Consider the following 20,866-nt stretch of genomic DNA (forward strand, 5'->3'; position numbering starts at 1 on the left):
CAACCCCACGGATGGGTTTGTCTGTACTCAATGCGGAAGTAATCCAAACAGTTTTTCCCAAGAGTCCCCTGACATGCACTGCTGGGACCATGTCCCTACTATATGCAGGGGTTTGGATTGGGCAGGCCCTGCTCGGTTGGTGGAGCCTCAGGTGTTCACCAACCATGAGGCCTTAGCTAAATGCACCTCCCAGGTTTTGAAAGTTCCCCCACCCAGTGCCTTCAAGGTGGTTTTGAGCAGGACATTGCACTGTTCCACTTCCCCAGCTGCTGGTGCATGGTAAGGGATGTGGTATACCCACTCAATGCCATGGTCTCTAGCCCAGGTGTTGATAAGGCTGTTCTTGAAATGAGTCCCATTGTCAGACTCAATTCTCTCAGGGGTACCATGCCTCCAAAGGACTTGCTTTTCCAGGCCCAGGATGGTGTTCCGGGCAGTAGCGTGAGGCGCAGGGTAGGTCTCCAACCATCCAGTTGGTACAGCGGGGATTACGGTAACACGCATATATCAAACCAGGAGTCCCGTGGAAAAGAAATATATATGGACAGATTTGTGGTAGATGTTTCAGAGATGTTTATTTCCCCAGCCGCATGACCGGGGCTCTGCTGAGGAACTCCTCCAGTCACGGGACCCGAGGGTCCTTGGCCACACAGGGAAGCACAAACCAACCAATGGGGAATGAGGCTGACCAGGGGCAGGGAAACCCCGTGTTTTTCCCCCCCAGGGCCCCTCTCCCAGGGCTCCATGGCAGGGGGGAGGGACCCCAACATCTCACCCGTTTTATTTTAATAAAAGGAGAATGAAAACAACTGGATAAACATAACAAGAACCGTTTCAAGACAAAGCAAGCCACCCTCCTGAGTCCCTAAATGTCCAAACAGATTCTGTGGAACATCTTAGGGCTGACCAAAGGGAGACAGAAATCTCCGGGCATGCTTTGTGGGGAAACTGAGGCCGGAGGGGGTTTAATTTCTTCCCTCTCCCTTTTCATCCCCCCCTCGGCATCGGAGAGGAATTGTAGGGAAAGGGAATTGTACAGGGAAGCCATGGGGTGAAAAACGGATTAGGAATAAACTGGGGATGGGGTAAACTTAGGAAAGGGTTCATATTGGGTATAGGGTAAAAGGGGAAAGTAGGCTGTGGGTAGGCAAATTGCTGGGATGGATATTGTTTATAATTTTGTGCATAACGGCTGCCTTTGACGGGAATACCTCCACGCCCAGTAACATTTGCTGCTTGTAAACCCTTCTTTCCTTGCACTATATCAAACTGCACAACTTCCCCATCTCCTACACTTTGCAGGTAATTTTTAGGGTTATTCCTTTTAATGGCAGTTCTATGGATGAATAAATCTTCCCCTGTATCATCTCGTGTTATAAATCCATAGTTGTTTTTTGCATTGTACCATTTCACAGTTCCTGTGATTTTCGTTGCTATAACTTCTCCTATCACATGCTTGCGTGTTCGTCGTGGGTGCCGGTTCCGCGTGGCCGCCGCCTCGCTGACTCTGACGTCTCAGCCAGGCGCCCACGTTGCGGCTGCGCCGCGTTCTCCAAGTGACTCTGCTCTGGCGCATGTCTCGGCTCTGCGTGGCCCCGCATTGCCATCGCCGCTGGCCCCGTGCCCTGTGAGTGGTTCCGCTCTGCAAACTCCACGTTGCTTTGAGAGCGGCCTCTTTTTGGCTTGGCACTGCGCTGCGCGGCTTCTTGTGTCGCTGTGGGAACCGCCGTTTCTCCCTCCACAGGGCTCTCCGAGCCAGCTGCTCAGAGCGGCCTGCCACGCCAATGCCCGGTTCCTGGCTGCTCGTGGCCCATGACACCCACGGCGCCTGCAGCATCACTCCCTCACTCGCGGTCATGTGGCTGGGGACCCCGAGACAGGGATGGGGTCTGCAATAAGGCGTGTGCTCTCGAGGGGGGGGGGTGTGCATCCAGCACAGGCACCTCCGCTGGCACGGCTGCAGTCACGTACCCCTGGGATGGCGGCCGTGCGGTCTCGGCCACGGGATAAGTATGATCCTCTGCTTTAGGGGTAATTGGACCATACAAATGCTCCTCAAGAGCTTCACTGATTGTAAGGGGTGCACGGAGAGCTTCTATCGCTAGTCCATGTTCTGGTTGATCCCTTACCTTATCCCAGATCTCGTCCCAGAAACACCCCTGACAAGATCCAGGAGGTTCAATATCAAAAAGTAAGTCTCAAGAAATATAAAAGAACGTTTTGAAAAGCCAGTTAAAAAATGTTCTAGATTGCCCGGTTCCAATACTTTTTTGTTTTGTTGTTCAAGGATTCCTTTTACTTCTAGATACATTTTTTCTGTGGCTCAGAGAGCCCCATTTCCCACGATTCTTCCATAGTCTAGAGAGAATATCCAAACCAAGATGAGACGAGAGAGGACTAGAGTGGTTTTTACTCACGAATTTTCCTCAGGGATCGGTGTCGTCCCCCGCATTCCTCCACCAGTTTGTTACAGCGGGGATTACAGTAACATGCATATATCAAACCAGGAGTCCCGTGGAAAAAAATATATATGGACAGATTTGTGGTAGATGTTTCAGAGATGTTTATTTCCCCAGTCGCATGACCGGGGCTCTGCTGAGGAACTCCTCCAGTCACGGGACCCGAGGGTCCTTGGCCACACAGGGAAACACAAACCAACCAATGGGGAATGAGGCTGACCAGGGGCAGGGAAACTTCATGGTTTTCCCCCAGGTCCCCTCTCCCAGGGCTCCATGGCAGGGGGGAGGGACCCCAACATCCAGTGGTGGCTTCCACCATTGTGAGCACATAGCGCTTGCCTTGGCAGGTTTGAGGCAGTGTGATGTAATCAACCTGCCAGGCCTCTCCATACTTGTATTTGGACCATCACCCACCGTACCACAGAGGCTTCACCTGCTTGGCCTGCTTGATTGCAGCGCATGTCTCACAGCCATGGATAACCTGGGAGATACTGTCCATGGTTAGATCCACCCCTCAGCCTTGTGCCCACTTACAGGTGGCATCTCTGCCTTGATGGCCTGAGGCATCATGGGCCCATCACGCTAGGAACAACTCTCCCTTGTGCTGACAACCCAAATCTATCTTGGACACCTCTATTTTCACAGCCTGATCTACCTGTTCATTGTTTCCGTGTTCTTCATCAGCCCCACTCTTTGGGACATGGGCATTTACATGGCGGACTCTCACGGCTAGCTTCTCTACCCAAGTGGCAATGCCTTTCCACTCATCAGCGGCGCAGATTGATTTTCCCTTGAGCTGCCAGTTGGCCTTTTTCCACCTTTCCAGCCACCCCCACAGGGCTATGGATGGCTACCATCCATGAATCAGTGTAGAGGTAGAGCTCTGGCCACTTCTCTCTTTCAGCAATGTCCAGAGCCAACTGGATGGCTTTGAGTTCGGCAAGTTGGCTCGATCCACCTTCTCCCTCAGTGGCTTCTGCAACCTGCCGTGTGGGACTCCATATGGCTGCTTTCCATTTTCATTTCATCCCTACAATGCGACAAGAAGCATCAGTGGAAAGAGCGTAGTGTGTTTCTTGTTCTGGCAGTTGGTTGTGCGGTGCAGCGTCCTCAGCGCGTGTCACTTGTTCCTGTTCTTCTTCGTCACTGAGACCAAAGCTTTCACGTTTGGGCCAATTTGTGATTATTTCTAAGGTCCCAGGGCAATTTGGGTTTCCAAGGCGAGTTGTGTGATGAGAGCAATTCACATGTTCCATGTAGCATCGGTGGTGTGGTGGGTAGAGGGAACCTTTGCTTGGAACATCCGCCCCAGCACCGGTAGTCTGGGTGCCAGGAGGAGTTGTGCTTCAGTGCCAATGACCTCCTCAGCGGCTTGGATTCCTTCATAGGCTGCCAGGATTTCCCTCTCTGTTGGAGTGCAGTGGGATTCTGAGCCTCTGTAGCTTTGGCTCCAGAATCCCAGTGGTCGACCCCAAGTCTCACCAGGCACCTTCTGCCACAGGCTCCAGGACAGACCATTGTTCCCAGCTGCAGAGTAGAGCACGTTCTTCACCTCTGCTCCTGTCCTTACCGGGCCCAGGGCTACCGCATGAGCGATTTCCTGCTTGATCTGGGCAAAGGCTTGCTGCTGTTCAGGGCCCCAGTGGAAATCATACTTCTTACGGGTGACCAGGTAGAGAGGGCTCACGATCTGTCTGTACTCGGGAAGGTGCATCCTCCAAAAGCCTATGACACCTAGGAAAGCTTGTGTTTCCTTCTTGTTGGTTGGTGGAGACATCACTGTGATCTTCTTGATGACCTCAGTGGGAATCTGATGCCGTCCATCTTGCCACTTCAGGCCCAGGAACTGAATCTATTCAGCAGGTCCCTTGACTTTGCTCTTCTTGATGGCAAAGCCGACTTCCAGGAGAATCTGGATGACTTTCTCTCCTTTCCCAAATACCTCTGTTGCTGTGTTCCCACACACAGTGATGTCGTCGATGTACTGCAGATGTTCTGGAGCCTCACCCTTTTCCAGTGCAGTCTGGATCAGTCCACGGCAGATGGTGGGATTGTGCTTCCACCCCTGGGGCAGTTGGTTCCAGGTGTACTGCACACCCCTCCAGGTGAAAGCAAATTGAGGCCTGCACTCTGCTGCCAGAGGAATGGAGAAAAATGCATTGGCAATGTCAATAGTGGCATACCACTTCACTGCTTTGGACTCCAGCTTGTACTGGAGCTCCAACATGTCCGGTACGGCAGCGCTCAATGGTGGAGTCACTTCATTCAAGGCACGATAGTCCACAGTCAATAACCATTCCCCGTCAGACTTGCGCACAGACCACATGGGGCTGCTGAAGGGTGAGTGGGTCTTGTTGAGAACCCCTTGGCTCTCCAGCTCACGGATCGTCATGTGGCTGGGAATTATGGCATCTCTATTTGTTCGGTACTGCCGGTGATGCACTGTTGAGGTGGCCATTGGCACTCAATGCTCTTCTACTTTCAGGAGCCCAACTGCAGAAGGATTCTTGGTTAGCCCAGTTGTCATAGGTTAGCAAGCTGGGTCTCGGAATTGATGTTCTTCTTTCAGCTTCCTCTATGACTGCACAGGACCTATCAGATGGCCAGTTTGAATATGGACAATTCTTTAAGCCACTTAAAATTGTGACTGCCTCTGTGATACACACTTAAGAATAGACAAACTCCTCCTCAAGCTCTCTCTCATTTCCGGTGCTGGGACAGGTGGTTGCAGGGCCTGAGTGGGGAGCCAGTGGGCCACGCCCAGGCCTGCTCGGGCCAGGCCGGGCCATGGCTCCAGGATGAACCTCGCCCCCCTGCCCCCAGCAGGGCTGTGGGCAGCCAGAGCGGCTCGGCTTCCCCCCCCCCAACCCACCCCTCCACTGCGGCCAAGATTTCAGCAAAAGCGGCACCGCTGTCTGGCAGAGGTCAGGTGACCAATAGCGAGAAGCCACATTCCAGCTGCAAGGCTGAGGTGAGATTAACCCTTTTATTGCTGTGAAGAGCTGAAAACCTGAGGGAAGAGAAAGAGGAGATGCTTAAAGCTGAAATTTTGTTGTGAAGCTATGGTATATCAGAGTATCCCATTGTAATTTCATGAAGATATGGGGGGTGGAGTGTTCAACTCCTGAGCAAAATCACCTGTGATGAGATAGGCAGATGCTGAAGCAGCTGTAATTTCAAGAGAAGTTTGGACAGGAAGAGATGAACCAGATGAGGACTTTTTCTCCAAATGGAAAAGGAGAAGACCTCAGTTCCTAGAGGTGCCTCCAGAGATAGTCCTAAAGATGAAGATGAGGAAGACCCTTTGCTCCCAGGGAAGGAGAAGGGCCTCTGTTCTTAGAGATGAAATGCTCCCAGAGATGGGTGAAGAGAACTTCTGTTTCTGAACGGCTCAACATTAAAATTGTACCCCAAAAAACTTCAAGATTGGACCCTCAAACGCAGTTGTGGGAAAAGCTCTGCAGGTTGGGGGAAGGGACTCACATGCGAGCAGAGAGACCTCTTCCTAAATGGACTGAACAATATTTGGAAGTGGGTGGCTGTCTCGTTGTGATAATGTGTTCATAGCATGAGCAAGAAGAGACTTCTCTTTCAAATGGACTGAACAAGGTTATTATGGAAGTGGTAAACAGACTGAACATCTTAAGGGTTGTCTTTTTTCACATTGTCAGTGGGAGAAGGGAGGAAGGTGGGGGGAGGAGGAGAGTTCTAAAAGTATGGTATAATATTTTTTTTCCCTCTTTTAGGTCTGTTAATAAACTTCTTTATATTCTTTCAAGTTTGGTGCCTGCTTTGCATTTCTCCTAATTCTTATCTCACAGAAGGTAAACAGTAATGAGTATCTTGGACCAAAGCACTAAATTGGTGTTTCTGCCTGGTTACAAACCCAACCCGCTACACCCAGGCAAGGTGTTCAATTGCCTAATGCCCTCTGCCTCCACAGCAGATTCCAAAGGCCCACCTGAGTCCCCTCAGGTCTTTGAAATACCCACTCCGGAGAAAGTCTATGCCCAGAATACACGAGGCCCCTGGGCCAGTCACAATGAGATGTTTCTTGCACTCTTGTCCAGTTAGGCTCACGTCAGCTTCAAGCAGGGTCAACTGCTGCGATCCCTCTGTCACTCCAGAAGTAGAAACCGGCTCTGCCCTGATGTGTCGCAATGGAATCAAGGTGCACTGCACGTCCATGCCAACCAAGGCTTCCTATTTCTGTGGTTCTGATGTGCCAGGCCATCGGACCCACACTGCCCAAAAGATGCAATTTTCCCTGACCTCTACCTGGCTAGAGGCAGGGCCCCTCTAGTGCTGGTTATCATTCAAAACTCTTGCTACTTCCCTTCTGGGGTAACTTCCTCTCTCAGCATTACCATCCTTCAATTCACACACCCGTGCTGCCAGGACAGAAGTTGGTTTTCCATCCCACCTCCTCATGTCTTCCCCACTGTCACACAGGAAGAACCATAGTTCAGTTCTTGGGGTGTTCCCTCTCTTCTAGCCGTGGGACGTCTGCTTCTGGTAACAGGGCCTCTGGTCTGCACTGATGCGATTTGGAAAAGGCCCTCTTTCAGCTCCTTCCTGAGTTTCTGATGAGTCTTGTCCATCCTATCTTCCATCTTCTCTATGGTCTCTGAAAGACTCTTTTCCACAGCTGCGATTCTTGCTTGTGTTGGGCCTTGCACAGTGTCTGCATACGCCCGGAGCCTCCTCACCACAGAACTCACTGTCTCGTCCCCGTCATTCCACGTCATCATTGCTAAAGCAGGGGTGTATTCTGGTGGTGTGTGTCGTGCAAGTTTCAGCCGCATCACCGGTGTACATTTTACCATGTCAGGGCTCCTAATTGCTTGGTCATCTGAGAATATGATCTCTATCACTGCCAGTTCCCTCAGGCATTGGATCCCCTGTTCCTTGGTCTGGCAGGGGTTTAGCTGACTCTGGAGATCTTCCCGGCACAGGCATCTTTCCTTCTTAAGAGCCGTGTCAAGAGACTGAGAGCTTCAGGGCCCCTTGTCATCCCTAGGTCGATACTTAGATCACGTGACAGGGACCCCAAATGCCTCACTTCGGTGCCATCCAGAATTGTACCATCACCTGCAGTGTCCCAGATTTGGACCATCCAACTTAATATAGTTTCATCTGGCCGTTGTGTGTAATCCTTCCTCAGGGTACGAAGGCCCTCTATGGACAGGGACTCGGTAATGATTTCAGGTTCCACTTGCTCTGCTGGCTGTGAAGGTCCTGGCTGCCCATCATCATCCAGCGGGCAAATGGATTTGGCTTTGTGTTTCTTTCTCTGGACAGGGGCAATTGTTGTTGGTTTAGGCTCCCCATCTGCTTTAGCTGCAGCTGGAGTGATTGGGGTGTCTGCTGCCTTATTCTCCTGCCCCTCTGGCTGTATCTTCTGCCCTACAGAATCCAGCAGCAGCGTGCGGTTAGCATTAGCCAGGACCCAGCACATGGCAATGAGCTTTTCCTTTTCATCAGTGTTGTTATTGCAGTTTTCCTTCAGATACTTCCCCACCTCAGCTGGATTCTGAATTTGTTCAGGGGGGAGGTTCCAGGCTCCTGGGTCAGAAAAGTGCTTCAGGGTCAGGCCTATGTCCTCCCATACCCCACAGCACTTAGGATTTTCTGCAAGTGGGGCAGGTGTCTGGGCAACCCCTCTGGAAATCTCAGCCCTTGTTTTAAACAAGTTGGAGACCACACTGAGAAACCCTGCTAGGTAACATAACAAGGAGGTGGCATCTTTGACATCCAGGGGAAACTGGACACTTTCAAAAGGTGACGTGCCAGATCTGAAGGGGAAGAAGGAGATGAAGGGCTGGGAGTTATCATCCCCTGCTTTTCCCCTAACAAGCTGGGTGTAATTGCTAATACATTCCAAAAGGAAGCTACCAAGGCCAGAATGGGAAAACAACATGACATACACCTTCTCCATGGCTTCCATTACTCCAGCCAAACTTCGATGAATCACTGCCACCAGGCATATTAAAATGGCAGTGCTGATTCTTATTCCTGACTTATAAAAATGTAAGCCAGGGACACGACTGCCCATAGCTGTGGACATGTGTTGCAGTGGGGATACTGTAACACGCCTATATCAAACCAGGAGTCCCGTGGAAAAGAAATATATATAGATGGATTCTCGATAGATATTTCAGATGTTTATTTCCCCAGCCGCACGGCCGGGCTCTGCTGAGGAACTGTTAGAGTCACAGGGAACCGAGGGTCCTTGCCCGCGCAGGAAACACAAACCAACCCATGGGGAATGAGGCTGACCAGAGGCAGGGAAACCCCGTGTTTCTGTGCCCTCAGGGCCCCTCTCCCAGGGCTACATGGCAGGGGGAGGAGACCCCGACATTTCCCCCGTTTTATTTTAATAAAAGGAGAATGAAGACAACTGGATGGATAAACAAAACAAGAACAGTTTCAAAACAAAACAAGCCACCCTCCTGAGTCTTTAAATGTCCAAACAGATTCTGTAGAACATCTTAGGGCTGACAGAAGGGAGACAGAACTCTCTGAGCATGCTTTGTGGGGAAACTGAGGCAGGAGAGGGTTTAATTTCTTCCCTCCCCCTTTTCATCCCCCACTCGGCACTGGAAAGGGATTTTTGGGGAAACAATTGGCAAAGGTATGGTTTTGTGAGGGAAACCATGGATGGAAAAACGGATTGGGAGTACACTGGGGGTAATAGGACATAGGGTAAAAGGGAAAGGTGGGATTAGGAAAGGGAGACTGTAGGGGGGCCTACCAAGGAGATATTGTCTAACATGACTACGATTTTTAGCATATATACTGCCTTTCACAGGAACACCATCAGGCCCAGTGACCTGCGATGCTTGTAACCCTTTTCTACCTTGTATGATTTTGAATTCCACCACCTCTCCATCTCCCAAGCTTGGGATGCATTTTTCTGGGTTATTCTTTTTAATAGCAGTTCTATGCACCAATATGTCTTGCTGGTTATCACATCTTGTTATAAAACCGTAATTTTGTTTAACATTATACCATTTCACTATCCCTAAGTTCTTAGCTACTATGGTCTTTTCCTTTTTCCGAGTGGCTGCTGTTTTGTGTCTCGCTGTGTCTTTGCTCTCTCTTTTGGTCGCTCCCATGTTGGAATTGTCGGCGCTGCTGGTTCCTGCGCGCTTTTCCCGGGGTCAGCTTCGGGGCCGTGCGGGCTGGGCCGCGCCGCGCCGCTCCGTTTGCCGTGCGTCGCCTCCTCTGGTCGCAGCTTTGCTGCCGCTGCCTGGGGCTGCACCAACGTCTCTGCGCCCCCAAGCGATGCCCCCCCCGTGCCCTGCTCCAGCGCGCGTTTCGGCTGGGCGCAGCTCCGCTCTACCGCCACCGCCACCAGCCGCCGCCCGCGCGCCGCCCCTCTCGTTCGGGCGTTCACAGGGCTCGCTCCACCACGCGCTGCACGGGGCCGGGCGGGCACCGCTGGGCAGTGCCGCTCCCGCCGCTCCCCGCTCCACCACCGACACTGCGGCTCGCGTGCCTCTGCCCGTGCGCGGGAGCTGCCTCGCTGCTGCTCGCAGAGCGCTCGGTGCACGTGGCCTGGGTCGCACGGTCCCTGAGCCAGGCTTCCCTTCACCAGGACACAGCTGACATTGCTCAACAGTCTCGGTAATTAAATAATATTCACGAAAATATTCTTCCATCGGCATATATTTTGACTCAAATATTAACTATGTCCAAACGGTCTTCCAAAAGCCCTTGGTAAGAATTAAATCCCAAGAAACATAGAAAAAGTTCTTAAACAACCATGCCAGGAAGTGTTTCAGTTCTTTTTGAGCTTGAATCAAGCTAAAATTTACAAATCGTTGTTCAAGAATCATTTTAAGTTTGATAAATGTCCATATGCGGCTCTGAAAGCCAAGAGTCTTCCCACGGTTCCTCCATAGTTTAGATATGGAATAGCAAAACAAAACCAAGAAGAGGAATCCAAAGTTTCTAGGGTTTACTCACACAAATCGGTTGCTAAGGGATCAGGGATCGTTCTGCTCACAATTCCCCACCATTTTGTTGCAGTGGCGATACTGTAACACGCCTATATCAAACCAGGAGTCCCGTGGAAAAGAAATACATATAGACGGATTCTTGATAGATGTTTCAGAGATGTTTATTTCCCCAGCCACATGGCCGGGCTCTGCCCAGGAACTGTTACAGTCACGAGGAACCGAGGGTCCTTGCCTGCGCAGGAAACACAAACCAACCCATGGGGAACAAGGCTGACCAGGGGCAGGGAAACCCCGTGTCTCCCCTCAGGGCTACATGGCGGGGGGAGGAGACCCCGACAGACATGTACTTATGGCTAGCTTCCACAGAAAAATTATTAAATCAAACAGCATGGTCTTACTGCTGTACCTCAATACAAAAGTGATTCAAACCAAAATGGTTTTGATTTTTTTCCCCCTATTCCACGTGCCCCTTAAGTTGGGTGCCAAATTTATGTCTTGGTTTTGGAGACAAGACTTCAGGAGGAAACACTCTGGAATGAGTGTCTCCTCCAAAGGGAAAAGGACCTCCCCATTTCCTCCACCAGTAAGACAAGTGGGTCACAAGAACGTAAAGTGGGAAAAACCCCAAACTGTTTATTAACACCAAACAAAGCAGGGTAGAACAGGGGAAACAAACCCCGAAATACAACAAATTCCTGGAGAGGGAACAGACACACGGGCTCGGACCAGCCGGGGACACCCCGCGGGCCCGCTGGGGCCACCCTGCAGGCTCCCCGGACCAGAGGGAAGGGAAGGGAGGCAGTGAGGCAAGGGGGAGGGAAGGGAAAAAGAACAAGAAAACCCAACAGAACCTTCTTCCAGCTAGCCACAACACCAAAAACCCAAGGAGCCGCACAACGCCCCCGGCGAACTCCCTACAAGGCCCTGTCGAGACCCCGGAGCCCCTGAGCCGTTGGGCTCTAGCCGTTGAACTGACCCTCACTCACGTCCTGTGGCTCTGGCCCCACCCCCAGGTCCATCCTAAAGACACAGCGTCCTTGGGCATTGAGCGGAGGGTTAAGGAATAAAGCAGCCTCATAACATCACCCCAGGACAGTGTTCCAGCACCGGGCCTGTTTCTCCCCATACAGTGTGTCCCCCACGCAGTGCCCCACATTGCTGTCCAAGTGCAGGAGCTGCTCCAGGCTGGAGCTGAACCTCACCACAAACCCCACCTGGTCGGTACCATTAATGAAACAACAGTTGGACTTTACCATGTGCTGGAAGAGCTCTGTGTATGCAGGACACAGGTGAGGGGGTGCCCCCCCAGCAGCCCCCAGCACCCCACAGCAAGCCAAGAGCTCAGGGGGCCACCCCAGATCCCCACTCCACAACCCCTGGCTCCACGGCCTCCATGGGACCTTCCTTCCTGCAGTCCCACCCTCATTTCCACCCTTTTTCTCTTTTCTCCCCTCCTTTCCTATCAATCCCCAGCTGCCAGCCCCTTCCCCCATCAGTTTGGGGGTCCCAGTCCCCCCTTTTAACCCTTTCCCAACCCTTTTCACACAATCCTCCCAATCCCCGGCCCCCTCCTGCCCAGTTTTGCGATCCCACCCTTCCATTCCCCAATTTCTAAGCTTTCCCATGCCTCTCCCATCATCCCCCAGTCCTCAGCCTCCTTCCCATTCTGTCTTTAGGGGGTCCCACTCCCCCTCCAACTCATTTTATGGGTCCCACACACCCATTTTCCCTCCTCTCCCCACTTTTCCCACCATACCCGCACTCCTCTTCCCACCCCCTCTCAGCTCACCTGAGAGCTCCATGCCTGTAGCCGGGGGGCTCCCAGCACTACCAGTGCCACCAGTATGGCCCCAGCTGCCCCATCCCAAGCTCTGGGCACGTGCTGAAACCTCCCCTCTCTCCCTTAATTCTGCTCCCGGGGGGCACTGGAGCGGAGGGGGCCCAGGTGGGGAGGTCTGGGTGCAGCAGATCTGCCTGGCACCTGGGCAGTCATCAGTGAGAAAAGCTCAGAGTGGCTAAAAATTATTTTGTGACTTCTTTGGTTGGCTGAGGAAAGGCCCAGGAGCTGAGATAAGGACCAGGAGAGCTCCTGCCCTGATCACCAGCACGGAAAACCAGACCCAGTCTGGGGACAGGGATTGCATTTCTTAGCAATGAAATCAGAGCACGAGAATGAGAAGTGAAATAAATCTCCCAAACATCCTCCTCCCACAATGGGGATCATCTGGAACAGGGGTCACCAGGTCTCTGCCCAACGGGGGTCACTGTGGATCACCCGACATGGATCCTCTGCTGCGAGATGAAGTTGGAGCAGTGCACAAAGCTTTTCCTGCACTCGGGGCACTCACAGGGCTTCCCTTACTGGTGGCTCCGTTGGTGTCTGGTCAAGTGAGAGCTCCTGGAGAAGCTCTTCCCACACTCGGGACACTCGTAGGGCCTCTCCCCGCTGTGGATCTTCTGGTGGCAGAGGAGACTGGAGTTTTGGCTGAAGCTCTTCCCACACTCAGAACACTCGTAGGGCCTCTCCCCGGTGTGGATCCGCTGGTGGCAGCTAAGACTATAGCTCTGGCTGAAGCTCTTCCCACACTCAGAACACTCGTAGGGCCTCTCCCCAGTGTGGATCCTCTGGTGGCAGCTAAGACTATGTCGCTGCCTGAAGCTCTTCCCACACTCAGGACACTCGTAGGGCCTCTCGCCGGTGTGGATGCGTTTGTGCCTGATGAGGTGGGAGTTGCTCTTGAAGCACTCCCCGCAGTCGGGGCAGCGGAAGGGCCTCTCATCTGTGTGAATCCGCTGGTGCAGGAGAACTCTGGAGCTGGTCTGAAACGTCTTCCCACATTCGCCACACTCGTAGGGCCTCTCGCCAGTGTGGATCTTCTGGTGGTGAATCAGGCTGGAGCTCTGTCTGAAGCTCTTCCCACATTCCCCACACACATAGAGCCGTTCCCCAGTATGAATCAACCGGTGTTGGATCAGGTTGGAGCTCTGTCTGAAGCTCTGCCCACATTCCCCACACACGTAGGGGCGTTCCCCAGTATGGATCAACTGGTGGTGGATCAAGTTGGTGCTCCGGCTGAAGCTCTTCGCACATTCCAAGCACTTGTAGCGTTTCTCCCTAGCGTGACGCTGCTCATGGACCACCAAGGCTGAATGCTGGCTGGATCTCTGGCCACCTTCCCGGCGCAGGGTGGGTCTTTCCTCCTCACAACTCCCTGGGCTGCGTTTGCAGCCCCTCGTCCTGCACGATCTCCGGTGGTTTTCCTCCCCGTTGGTATCCTGCACTGTGGAGCTGCTCAAAATGGCCTCTTCCACCAGGTTCTGCTGTGGGGATTTGTCCTCCCTGGGCTCCATCCTCAGTTCCTTGTCTGGGGGAGGAAGGACAAGGAGAGGATGGGATTTGCCTCCGTGCCACAGGGAAGGGGAAGGAGATCCCCCCCGTCCGTCCCCGGCAGGACGGCCTTGGCAGTGGGGTTGTCCTGCAGCCGGGGGTGATGCTGGGCTGGGAGATGGAGCAGGAGAGAGGGGGAAAGGGGCAGGGACTTCCTCCTCACCTGCCTGGGTGTCATGGGGCATCTTCCTCTTTCTCACAGCCTTCGCCTCCATCTGGCCAAGGTTTGGGAGTGGGAAATCCTGGTTTGGAGGGAAAAACAAGGTGTGAGTGTGTTGGCTTAGGGGTTGCTCCTGCCCATGTCCTTCTCTAGAAGTCACCGGGCATATCATGACTGTAAAATCCTCTCAAATACCGTGCTGGATTGAACTGGCATGAGAAATGAACCCCACTTATCTGCCCCAAGAGAGATGAAGGTGGGAGTTACAATTCACCAAAGAGATGACAAGAAATACCATGATACAGCTCTAACCCACAAAGGCTGAGTATAACCAGGCACCCTGGGACAAGAGCAGAACGGTGGTGGTTAGTTCCTGTGCTGAGCACCACCTGGTCCTGCTGCATGCAAAGCAAAAGGAAAGAAAACAAAACCTGTTGGTTGCAGTGGTAGACACACTGTCCTGTCCAAGTGATGGGTGCAGTCTTGTCGACAGCAGTGGCCACAGTCCTGTTGGAGTTCTGCTCCTGCCCTGGATCTCTTGAGTGTTGCCAGAAGGCCCCAAACCCAGATTTTATATGCTCAGGTTCAGGTGGGAAATGCTTAGCCCCTCCCCCAGGGCGGGCAGTTTCACAATAGATAGATGTCATCCTGGGAGTCATGGGATATTTTGGGAGCCTTGATGGTCTCAGTCCTTGCAGCTGCCCATTGTGCTGGGGCCATTCAGTCCATGATGGCCCATCAGCAGAGGTGAGCCCTCAGGCTGGGTGGGACTGTGCTGCTGCTACCCCCGAGGGAGTTATCACAGCTGAGTCATTGGTGTGCAGAAAAAGAAACACTGCCCTGCCTCCCAGGGTTTGCCTCTCCTTCCTTATCTCATTTAACAGCCAGCTCCTCATAGCCTGAGGGGTTGGGGGTGCACTGGGCAGCTCCTGCAAAGGACCCATCATGAACAGCTCATCAGAAATGAGATAAGGGGAGTGGAATGCACAGTTTCGTCCCACCCACAGAGGGCTAAAGTGGCACCCTGCTCCTGTCAGCAGCACAGGCTGGCAGGGAGATGGCATTGTAAGGTCTTGCTCCACTTGGCTTTCAGCCCACTAACCCACGGGCAGGGTCCCTTCCCACCCCAATCCTTCCGGGCTTCTGGCAGGGACTCGCTTCCCTTTCCTTCCTCCCTCTGCTTCCAGCTGGGAATGTGCTGGGAAATGTCCAGCAAAGCAGCCTTTGCTGTCTGCTCTGGGAGCCCACCCAGCTGCTGCACCTTGTCCCCTGGCCCTGCACAGCTCCCGTGGGAGGCACGGCAGGACCAGCACCCTGCGAGCCTCGGGAATGCCCCTCTGGCATCCACGGCACACCCTCCAGGGATCTGGAATTCCAGTTCCCAGCAAGGAAAAATGTTTCTGCCCTTGAAGGCAAAGCTCTCAGGAAGGAGCCAAAAGCCAAGTGCTGCAAGATCTTCCAGTGACATTTCACTGCCAGCCTTCATCACCTCATCCATGGTTGTTTTAGCTGGTGGATTGGGAACAAAATCAGGGGAGGGCCTTTGGTGGGAGCTGCCCTGGCTCCAGAGAGACACTGAGAGACAAACAGAGCAGGCAAAGAAAGGCAGAAGAGGAAGGAGAACACAAATACAATCAGCTGAGAAGGTGGCACTCTGGAAACCAGACCAGAACTGACTGAAAATGAATGTGACAGAAAGAAAGAATTTGGAATTGTGATTTCCTATCAAAATACAATTTCCTGCCTTTCTCACAAACCTCCTCCTGCTGTCATTCAGCAGGGCTTTCACAAAGTGCTCTGCTGGGAGTGGATGTTCCAGGCTGCAGACACAAGGAAACCCGGAATGGGCTTCTTCCTGCTCCTGGGGAGTTTGACATCCTCAGCCGAGGAGATGAGGAGGCAGCAGAAGAAAAGGGCAGCTGGGGTTCACCCTTCCACAGGAATAAGAGGGGGAAAGTCTCTCGTCCTCTCTGTCTCTGCTCCCACAGGGATATGAAGGCTGATCCCAGACCCCCAAGGGTCACATTCAGGGCTGCCTTCCTGGAATGCTCGTGTGGATTGGAGGGGCAGCGTGGCAGCACCCGGATCTTGGACCACCGAGCTGCCCCCCCAAGTTTAGTTTCTCTGTCCCTCTCCTACCTGGGGAGTCCCGGGGCGGTCTCCAAGCCTCTCTTGTCTGGGAATGATTCGGGGCTGGGGATGGTCTCTGTCCCTCTCACCCCACTCAGTGCCTGGTGAGGGTCTCTGTCCTTCTCCCCTTGGGATCCTCGGGAGGTGCTTGTGTGGGTTTGGGGGTGTCTGTGTCGCTCTCACCCCAATGGTGCTTGGGCTGGGTCACCCCAGGGGTGAGAGGGACAGAGACTCCCCCGGCCTCCCCAGGTATGAGAAGGTTGGAGAGCCCCTGAGCGCACTCAGCAGTGTGAGGGACACAGAGCCCTTGGTCCCCAGTCCCGCACAAGCATTCCCTGGGGCAAGAGGGATGGAGATGCCCGAGCATCCCCAAGGCTGAAAGGGACAGGGACACTGCCTTGGGAATGCCCTGGAGTGAGAGGGACAGGGACAACCCCACCAAGCCCCTCCCCAGCATCCCCCAGGGAGAGAGGCACACAGACCCCTTGAGCATCCCCTGGGCACCGGACAAAATAAACTTGGCAGAAATCAAACTTAACTCTACCGAAAATGCTTGGAGGAATGTTTGCTCTTCCCACAAGCCACTTGTGATGAAAACGCAAACAAACCCCAGCCATGAATGATCCGACAGCCCAAGCAGTTATGGTGGCAATTCAAAGGTCCAGCGGTTCCCGCACAGCTCCAGCTCAGCTGCTGGCAGGTTCCTGTCAAAGAAAAGTGAAAGTTCGGCCCAATACAGATGATTTAAAGGAAGGATAAACTCTGTGTAGCTGTCACAGAGGTGACAGGGATGAAGAGAAAAATGATTCTCATATTTGGCAAACGTCCCCAGCCTGTGAAAGAGAAGAGGGGGGAGAGCAAGGGAGTGACAGGGACAGAGACCTCCCCTGGGGAGGGGCGAGTGTGACACTGTCCCCTGTGTGTGTGGCCTTCCCGGGGTGGGGGTTTCACAGCGGAGCCAGTCTGGGTAAGGGGGGTGGTGTTCACTCCCCCTGGGCTGGGGTTACCCCACACCCCCAAACTCTCCTCCTGCCCCCTTGGTTGGGGGATGGGGGTGCAAACCTGGCCTCAGCAAATGGGTCTGGGGGCTGGGGCCTCCCCCAGCCAGGGCTGATTTTCAGGACAGCTCTGGCCTTGGCTTTCTGGTGGATTCATTCTCCTCCCTCAGCCTTGTTTCCTTCTCCCTAGACCTGAGATCCCTGGCTAAGAGTCCCCCTTTCCCTGATCTCAAGGTTCCTTAGCTCAACTTGCAGGCCAAAGTTCCCCTCAGGAGGCACATTCAGGGACAGGGGGTGCTTGGGTGGTGGCAGCTCCTTTATACAGTTCTGCCATAATGGGCAAAAAGCCCTTCCTGACAAAGTTTCATGGCTGGCTGGGTTTGGGGTGGAGGAGACCACAGTCCACAGAGGGCTTACACAGGTTTACACAGACTCCCCTGCCACTGAGGGGGACAAGGAGGTTTCAGGTCTGTGGTGCTACCTCTGGTCAGAGGTACTGAACACCCATCCTCCCTTACACAAACTGGCCCAGCTGGGAAACCTCCAACACTGGAAAGGCCATATCCACGGGATATTCACATGAGAGGCAGCTGAGGGGGTGTCATAATCCATCAAAGACCTCCCAAAGTGCTCCCAAAACTTATTCCTGAGGCCTTGCTCCACAGGACTGCACGTGATGTAAAGTGATGCAGCAGACCCAGAGTCTGCTGCAAGAGACAGTGTGCAAGTGCCCTCCCCCAGGGGAGGTACCTGGGCATTCCCACCTGCCCTGAGCATATATTAATCCATTGGATTCTGTGCTTTTAGGGGGACTCTTACCACCAAAAAGACCAGCTGGAGAGCATCATTGGGATCCCAGTGGGATCTGTGGAGTGGTGTATTTTCTTTCATCTGTCTCTTTCACTCTCTGCCCCCCCAACCTCTTTTCTATCTTTCTCTTCTGTCTCTCTCTCTCTCTCTCTCTCATATTTGCTATTAAATAAAGCCCATACTATTGACTTTGGTCTTGGTCTTGTTTGCACCTTAATTTGGGCAGAGGCATTTCTAATTCCTTTCAAGATTGGACTGTGACATCCTGCTGTGCTGAGAGTTTACACTTAGTTCCATGAGATATCTCTGTGTGACAATGTTCTCCTGGGTTCCAAGAGGCCCCACTGTGTCACAATAGAGCCTTGGTTCCATGAGATTCCATTGCCCCCAATGGTTTCCTGGGTTCCAAGAGGCCCCACTGTGTCACAATAGCCCCTTCCATCCATGAGCCATGCCACGGTCCCAGTTGCACCTGGCTTCCATGAGGCGCTGCTGTGTTCACAATTGACACTTGGTTCCATGAGATTTCACTGCATCACAATGTTCTCCTTAGTTTCAGGAGAGGCTGATGTGTTGACAATTGACTCTTGGTTCCTGGAGATTCCATTGCATCACAGAAGTCTCCTTGGTTCCATGAGGCCCTCCTCTGCCACTAGGGAGCCGTAGTTCCATGTTTTTCCATTGTGTGTCAATGGCTTCCAGTGCTCTGTGAGGCCACAACATCAAACAGTGGACATTTGCTCCCATCGGTTTCCTCGGTGTTCCAATGGTCTCCTGGTTTCCATGCAGCCCCTCTTTGGAACAACTGAGACTTGCTTCCCGGAGGTTCTATTGCATCACAATGGTCTCCTGGCTTCATTGAGGCCCCACTGTCTTTACAATGGACACTTGGTTCCCCAAGATTCCATGGCGTCACTGTGCTCTCCTGTGATTCATCAGGCTGTGCTGTGTCACCATGGACACTTGCTTCCTCAAAGGCTGGAGATGTCCCAGTGGCACTGGCTGGCCCTCAGGCCCTGCTTTGTTCCAATGGCGCCTTGGATGCATGAGAATCCATTGCCCCACACTGGTCTCCTGGGTGCCACGGGGCCTTTCTGTGTCACAGTGGACCCTTGATTGCACCAGCCTTGGCAATGTCCCAGTGGAATCTGGGTTCCATGAGACCCTGCCATGTCACAATTGACCACTGGTTCCATGAAACTCCATTGTGACCCTGTGCTCTCCTAGGTCCCATGAAGCCTTGCTGTGCCACAATGGCGCCTTCTTTCTACTAGGCCTGGCAATGTTTCTGTGGCCATTGTGTTCCATGAGGCCCCTCTCTATAACAACTGGCCCTTGATTCCATGAGATTCCATTGCATCACAAAGATGTTCTGGGTTCCATGAAGCCCCACTGTGTCACAATGGACACTGGGTTCCCTGAGTGGTGGCACTGTTTCCACACCACCTCTGTCTGAAGAGGCCCCACTTTGTCACAATTGACTCTGGGTTCCATGGGCTGGGAAGAGCAGAGGTGGGAAGAGGCTGGGCCATTGTCCCTGGCTGTGCTGCTGTGCTGGGAGTCTCTTCCCTCCAGCTGTGCCCACAGGCACTGCCCCTGCAGAGCCAGAGAAGGCCTGAGGAACAAACCTTGGACACACAAGTCAGGGCAGACATTCCTTTTGATTCAAATGCACAGGGAAGAAGCCTCCTGAAAGTCTTTGGGTTTCCAAAGAAAGGCAGATGTTCATGTAGAAATGCTAAGAGCAATACTACAGGATTTTATAAAAAACAGCGTAACACTTGAAAAAGAAGAAAAGAAGGCACCAATGAAAAAATGGACAAATAGAAAAAAACCCCTGAGATTGTAAAGAGTTACATTCTGAAGGTTCTGGAGCAGAAAAGAGAGAGTTTATTGCTTCTGAAAACATACAGTCATCATTTTCCTCAGGGCATCCTTGAGCTCCTGGTTCCTCAGGCTGTAGATGAGGGGGTTCAGGGCTGGAGGCACCACCGAGTTCAGAACTGACACCACCACATCCAGGGATGGGGACGAGATGGAGGGGGGCTTCAGGTGAGCAAATGTGCCAGTGCTGATAAACAGAGAGACCACGGCCAGGTGAGGGAGACACGTGCAAAAGGCTTTGTGGCAGCCCTGCTCAGAGGGGATCCTCAGCACGGCCCTGAAGATCTGCACATAGGAGAAAAGCATGAACACAAAACAACCCAAAAAAGGAAAAGTACTAAAAGCAAGAAGCCCAAATTCCCTCAGGTATGTGTCTGAGCAGGAGAGCCTGAGGATGTGTGGGATTTCAGAGAAGAACTGGCCCAGGGCATTGTCCTGGCACAGGGGCAGAGAAAATGTATTGGCCGTGTGCAGCAGAGCAGTGAGAAAGCCACTGGCCCAGGCAGCTGCTGCCATGTGGGCACAAGCCCTGCTGCCCAGGAGGGTCCCGTAGTGCAGGGCTTTGCAGATGGACACATAGCGGTCGTAGCACATGAGGGTGAGGAGGAAATCCTCTGTTCCAAGAAAGAAGACAATCAGAAACACCTGAGCAGCACATGCTGGGTAGGAGATGTGGCTGGTGCCCCAGAGGGAATTGTGCATGGCCTTGGGGACAGTGGTGCAGATGGAGCCCAGGTCGCTGAGGGCCAGGCTGAGCAGGAAGAAGAACATGGGGCTGTGCAGGTGCTGGCCGCAGGCTCCGGCGCTGATGATGAGGCCGTTGGCCAGGAGGGCAGCCAGGGAGATGCCCAGGAAGAGGCAGAAGTGCAGGAGCTGCAGCTGCCACGTGTCTGCCAATGGCAGCAGGAGGAAGTGGCTGATGGAGCTGCTGTTGGACATTGCTGTGTCTGGCCATGGGCACCTGTTCATGGAGAAAGGACAGTGACAAGTCAGGACAGGCTGCTTGGAGCCAAACCTGTGCCATTCCCTGCACACTGTCCCACTGGGACTGCCCCACCTTTGTTCCTGCTCTG

The 20,866-nt window shown here is 53.1% G+C and overlaps 2 protein-coding genes and 1 pseudogene across 2 annotated transcripts; 1 reads left to right on the forward strand and 2 right to left on the reverse strand.

Moving 5' to 3' along the window:
- The window catches only part of LOC138102480 (zinc finger protein 850-like), a 289,839-nt pseudogene that overhangs the window by 231,552 nt on the left and 37,421 nt on the right, over positions 1-20,866 (forward strand).
- LOC138102471 (zinc finger protein 211-like) lies at positions 12,782-14,026 on the reverse strand. Its single transcript, XM_069000171.1, has 3 exons — positions 13,975-14,026; positions 13,232-13,788; positions 12,782-13,168 (listed from the first exon to the last, which is right to left on the reverse strand). Exons 1-3 carry the CDS (start codon positions 14,024-14,026, stop codon positions 12,782-12,784), a joined length of 996 nt encoding a protein of 331 aa, XP_068856272.1.
- On the reverse strand, positions 19,800-20,762 carry LOC138102506 (olfactory receptor 14C36-like). Its single transcript, XM_069000203.1, has one exon. The coding sequence runs from the start codon at positions 20,760-20,762 to the stop codon at positions 19,800-19,802; it is 963 nt and encodes a 320-aa protein (XP_068856304.1).

The sequence above is a fragment of the Aphelocoma coerulescens genome, unplaced genomic scaffold (assembly GCF_041296385.1).
Source record: "Aphelocoma coerulescens isolate FSJ_1873_10779 unplaced genomic scaffold, UR_Acoe_1.0 HiC_scaffold_77, whole genome shotgun sequence".
Lineage (NCBI taxonomy): Eukaryota > Metazoa > Chordata > Aves > Passeriformes > Corvidae > Aphelocoma > Aphelocoma coerulescens.